This window comes from Phalaenopsis equestris, unplaced genomic scaffold (genome assembly GCF_001263595.1).
Source record: "Phalaenopsis equestris unplaced genomic scaffold, ASM126359v1 Scaffold217149, whole genome shotgun sequence".
NCBI lineage: Eukaryota > Viridiplantae > Streptophyta > Magnoliopsida > Asparagales > Orchidaceae > Phalaenopsis > Phalaenopsis equestris.
This window is the reverse complement of record NW_018235699.1, coordinates 34,635-39,861: the sequence shown is the minus strand read 5'-3', so window position 1 is coordinate 39,861 and position 5,227 is coordinate 34,635. Positions and strand designations below refer to the sequence as shown.

Sequence of the window (5,227 nt, the reverse complement as noted above, 5' to 3'; positions counted from 1 at the left end):
ATTCGTAATAACTTGGAATATATTCATTTGGCAAATCGTTTAACAACCAAATCGACGACTGCTTTGTGCCAAACCAGCAAAGTAAAGATGAGTCAAATTTGAACTAGGCTTTGGGCATGTGTCCATAAACATCATATATGTATTCATACAAGAAAGGAAATAAAAATAAATAAATAATAATAATAATAATAAAAGAGAGTGAGAAAGTGTTTCTTGCGATTCAAATACGACGCGCGTAAAAATACGTGTCCGACAATCAAGACCGTTAATCCAATTGCATTTGATCCCTCAATTTTCGTAAAAAAAATTTTATTTGATTGTAATATGCGGTGCTCAATCCCATTGGTTACAGCTGCTTACCAAACTGCCCGACGTGTCTTCCTCAGAAAGAAGCCGTAGCTGGACGACACACCAGCAAAATGCCACGTGTCACGTTGCTGTAAAGCGGGATATATTCTGCGGCCGTCACACAGCTCAACGTATATAAGTTCTCCATATCTTCCTGGAAATAGACACGTGCTTCGCATCTAAACCTTTACTATCAAACCTCCTATCAAATCGTTAAAAACACGCCGCTTGTTCCAATCGAAACATCCCACGAGGGCTACAAAATTTTATTCAATGGAGTAATTTCCGGTGTCATTGTCGTAGGGGCCCTGCTTTTCGCGAAAGGCCACCACTGACGACGCAACCACGCGTCCTCCCAGAAGCTCCAGGCGTTCGGTGATACAAACAGCTTTCCAAAACCAACGGTCTTGATGCATTTTAGCGGGCGGAGACTACGACGTGGAACTGCTTGTCGGGCTTGTTCGCTGCCCGTGACGGTGACGGGCAGATGCCCGTTCTATCTCTGGATGAAAAAAAAGTTGAGCAGCAAAATGTTTAACTCATGTATTCGGTGGCCGATGAACGGCGGAAATAATTTTGTTTCCTCTCTTTCTCTCTCGATTTCGAACCCGATCCCTTACCAGATTTTGATCGGGTAATGGCGGAGATATGCTGCGGAGTAGTTAGCCGAGGCGAGCCAGCTGTAGCGGTGACTGTAACGGATAGCCGGGAGACGGTTTCTCGCACTGCAAGGAGGCGGAGGATAGAATTTGAGCGATTTAAGTTTGTCGCAGGTGTTGATTCACTGGCACAATCCTCAGAAGGTAATCGGAAAAGGCAGAAGATGGAATTAACTACGCCGATCAAGGAGGTAGCATCTAAAACTCAGGAGGATGAATCCTGCTGCGTTCTCGACAGCCGGGCTTATTCTGGAACCGAGGCCGGTGAAGTAGCTATTTGTCCCAGTTTTGAATCCGTAGACGAGGCCCGATCTGCATCGACAGAGGCTGCTGTGGCTCTATTGAACGAGTGTCCCACGTACGGTGTGATGTCGGTTTGTGGACGGCGTAGGGACATGGAGGATACCCTCTCCGTCCACCCTGATCTTCTCCAACGTTTCGACAGGATTCCTGAAAGATATCATTTTTTTGGTGTTTATGATGGTCACGGATGTTCTCATGTTAGCTCCTCTTTTTCTCTAGGTTTTCGTTGCCCTTTTTCTTTTTTTCCCCCTATGGCATGATCGACTAATGGTTATTACAATCTATAGGTTGCCGTTTCTTGCAAGGAGAGGATGCACAAAATCGTAGCGGAAGAGTTGGATCGGCTCGAGTCGAATCCTTCTACAAGTCTCGACTGGCAGAGTCTCATGGAGACGAGCTTCTTTAGCATGGACGCGGAAGCGGCTACGAGGCGCCGTGGGCCTGAGATACCCGCCTGCCGATGTGAGTTCCAGACTCCCAAATGCGATCACGTTGGCTCCACTGCTGTAGTTGCCGTAGTCTCTGGTGAGCACATCATTGTCGCTAACTGTGGCGACTCTCGTGCCGTTCTCTGCCGCAACGGTTCTCCTGTCTCCCTCTCTGACGATCACAAGGTCAGTGATTCAATCACTAAAATCCAAGATCTATTGATTCTTCTCCTAAATCCGTTCAAGTAACCGTTCGTTTTCTTGTGTAACTGCAGCCCGATCGTCCAGATGAGCTCCGACGAATAGAGGATGCTGGCGGCCGCGTGATCTACTGGGACGGCGCGAGGGTTCTCGGTGTACTCGCCATGTCTCGAGCAATAGGTGAAATATTGAGATCGGCTGCTTGCTATCTAATTAAGAAAGCTTATAGCGATCTCTGTGGTGTAAGCGCTTACTTTATTTTTATTTATATCACAGGGGATAACTATCTAAAGCCTTTCGTGATATCGAAGCCGGAGGTGACAGTGACGACGAGGGGAGAAGGGGACGACTGCCTGATCTTGGCGAGCGACGGGCTTTGGGACGTGGTGACTAACGAGACAGCATGCCAGATCGTAAGAATGGTGTTGCGAGGCAGCGGACTGCCTGTGGGTGACCCGAGCCGTCCTAGCTCCGATAAGGCGTGCGCGGATGCGGCGATGCTGCTCACGAAGCTGGCGCTTGCGCGTCAAAGTGCCGACAACGTAAGCGTTGTGGTGGTGGATCTCAGGAGGCAATTTTGAGACAGAGGATGAGTGAATTTTATGTTAAGGGAAAGAAAATTCTGGCAAATTTAGGAGTAAATTCGCCATTTTCATTGTATTTTTTTTCCCAATTTGTATGGGTAGGATATATCATTGTAAAAGTTGATATTGACGAAAGTCCGTGGATGGCAGACCAAAAGATGAAGCAGAAACAGTTTCACTTGTTCATGCAGTGGATGCTATTATATGTTGATGACTAGAACAGGTTACTGGGATGGAATATGGTTTCTTTCTTTGAATCTTTTTAGCTGTAGCTTGACGGCATTTCGAGATGATAGTTATGGCGCGATTACGAGCAATTGAAAACTTAGGACATGAGGCTGACGAGAGAACGGAGTTGCCGAGTTACATGGGAGAACGGTCTTGCAGAGCTGCCTTCTTGAGCAAAATTTTATGTTTTATTATTATTATTATTATTATTATTATTATTATTATTATTATTATTATTATTGATGTTGTTGTAATTCTATTTCAAAGAATTTGTGAACTTGGAGTCATTTATTCAACAACAGTGTGGCACGAAAAAGATAGTAGACATTGGAGAATTTTAACCAATTTTAATATAAAATTAGTGAGAGAATTTATACAATAACAAATTCGGCAAATCTAAGATTGAATGGTGGGTTAGATTGTATAGTTGACTTATGTAGTGTTTAAGGGAGAGTAGCCCCTCCCACTATCTAATCCTCTAGCACCCGAGCCCAAGGTCAGTAGTTTGCTCAAGGAGTTGAAAGGGTGGAAGAATCTTAATACCAAGATAGTGTTGGATAAATGTCAAGGAACAAATTGTAAAAGGGGTAAATAGAAGTGTTCTGCCAGTTGAAGAATGTGTTTCTAACTGATAATTAATACAAAATCCCCCGAGAAGTTTGAGGTTCCATCTTCGGAGCAATACCAGGGTTGAAGCTATCCAGCCATTCATACTGCTTTCATTGAGTTGGGTATATGTCTTCTCAAAATTTCCAACGCATTGAAAGATCAGCTACTTTACACTGCATTTTGGGATTCAACCCTTAGATGGTTCAACGGACTCTCCATCGGGATTATTACTTTCTTCGAAGAGTTCATAAAGTTTTTTAATGTGTAGTTCACTGAGGCCCAAAAACCCCACCAGAATCAGGAATCTTTGTGGCAGATTAAGCAGGGACCGAATGAGAGCTTGCTGGAATATGTTATACGATTCCGAAAGGAGATGCTCGAGGTATGAATCTGTAGGCGATGAATGCAAAGGCCGCTCTTGCATAAGAGCTAATTGTTTAAGTATTTACTAGGTTAGTGAAAATTATAATCTCAATCAAACTCATCGAATTGGCCAAAGTACCGAAAAAGTACGGGAACCCGCCTGTCTCAATAGGTGAGATGTTTGACCGTTAATCGATGAAATAATGGTCAAGGAGAAGCATGGTCCTCGCTTTAAACGTGAAAGAAGATGGTCGTCACGTAGGGATAGGGAGGCCAATCGAAACACAAAAAGATGCAGCCAATCGAATGATTTCCTAGCTGATGATCTAGAAATGCCGAGACTGACACAAATAGTGGTTCGATGGCAGAAATGGTGAAAGTTATCCATGACAAAGAATACTTCCTATAGGGCCCGACGATGAAAACTAGAGCCTTCCTCCAGAACACCAATAAGTTCTGCAAGGACCACAACACCACGACCATGATATGAAGCGGTGCAAACACTTCTATAGATTAGTTGAAGTGTTAATTCGGCTAGAAAGCCCAAAGAGTTTATCGCCCCTATAGCACACACTCGGCAACAGGGGAAATCACATGCAAAAGATGAGTTTGATGGACCATTCCGAGCCAAAGCTATCCACATTGCGAGGTAAGTGTCGATAACACCGGGAAGAAACTCAGTCAGATAACTAATGCGATAAATTTTATGGAGCATTGCAAATATCTTTCAATATTACAATACACACACGTCAGCACAAAGACTAAATATGCACTTCAATCCCATAATAAATAATTCAGTCTAAATATTTTTTATTTTTTAAAATTTTTAAGCAGCCAAACCGTAATAATAATGCAAGTATACGTATCACTCATATAATAAAGGGCTCAAGTGGAGTTCTGAGTATCAATCTCATAGGAAGTTGGAAATTCTTATGGTTATAACGTCAAACACAATATTCAATCTATAAAACTTAGATACACTAAACAAATCTAAAGCAAATTTATTGTATGCTAAATGAAACGCAATTAAAAGAACTATGTTAACTAAACTAATTGCTAAACTTCAAAAGTAAACATATAAAGTCTAAACTAAGTTTTGTAACAAAGAGTTCATATTTAAGAATGCATCATTTCCCTTTAAAATGAGTTTATGGACTGTGAAGTAATTAAATTCATTTAAAATACATATAAAATTGTTTTGTGTCAAATAGGAGCAATCATATTCTTTACCTTCTGAGAGTGCATAAAGAACATTGACTAATCCAAAGCTTGGTCCCTAAATCTGTGGTTAGGTTGAGAAAATATTGGCTGCCACTCCAAAGCTCTCACTTCTCCCTCCCCTGAGGGCTAACAATCTTGCTTTAGTTTCTAAGCAATTGGACTAAATTGTGGATTTTAATATGTTACCTTAAAATCTCCAATTATACACCCATCAAAGTATATTTCCTTATTTATTTCCAATTATGCACCCATCAAAATATATTTCTCGATTTATTTGCATGCA

At 42.0% G+C, this 5,227-nt stretch overlaps 1 protein-coding gene across 1 annotated transcript; it reads left to right on the top strand.

Moving 5' to 3' along the window:
* The first annotated feature begins 231 nt into the window (after positions 1-231).
* LOC110037226 (protein phosphatase 2C 37-like) lies at positions 232-2,904 on the top strand. The gene is made up of 4 exons (XM_020741819.1): positions 232-1,507; positions 1,598-1,924; positions 2,014-2,119; positions 2,216-2,904. The coding sequence occupies exons 1-4, from the start codon at positions 986-988 to the stop codon at positions 2,518-2,520; spliced, it is 1,260 nt and encodes a 419-aa protein (XP_020597478.1). The 5' UTR covers positions 232-985; the 3' UTR covers positions 2,521-2,904.
* Positions 2,905-5,227: the final 2,323 nt, after the last annotated feature.

Excerpts from the sequence above, each read along its gene's own strand:
- LOC110037226 (XM_020741819.1), top strand. The coding sequence starts at position 986 with ATGGCGGAGATATGCTGCGGAGTAGTTAGCCGAGGCGAGCCAGCTGTA. Across the intron at positions 1,508-1,597 it reads ATGGTCACGGATGTTCTCAT|GTTGCCGTTTCTTGCAAGGA; the intron begins GTTAGCTCCTCT and ends TACAATCTATAG. Across the intron at positions 1,925-2,013 it reads CCCTCTCTGACGATCACAAG|CCCGATCGTCCAGATGAGCT; the intron begins GTCAGTGATTCA and ends GTGTAACTGCAG.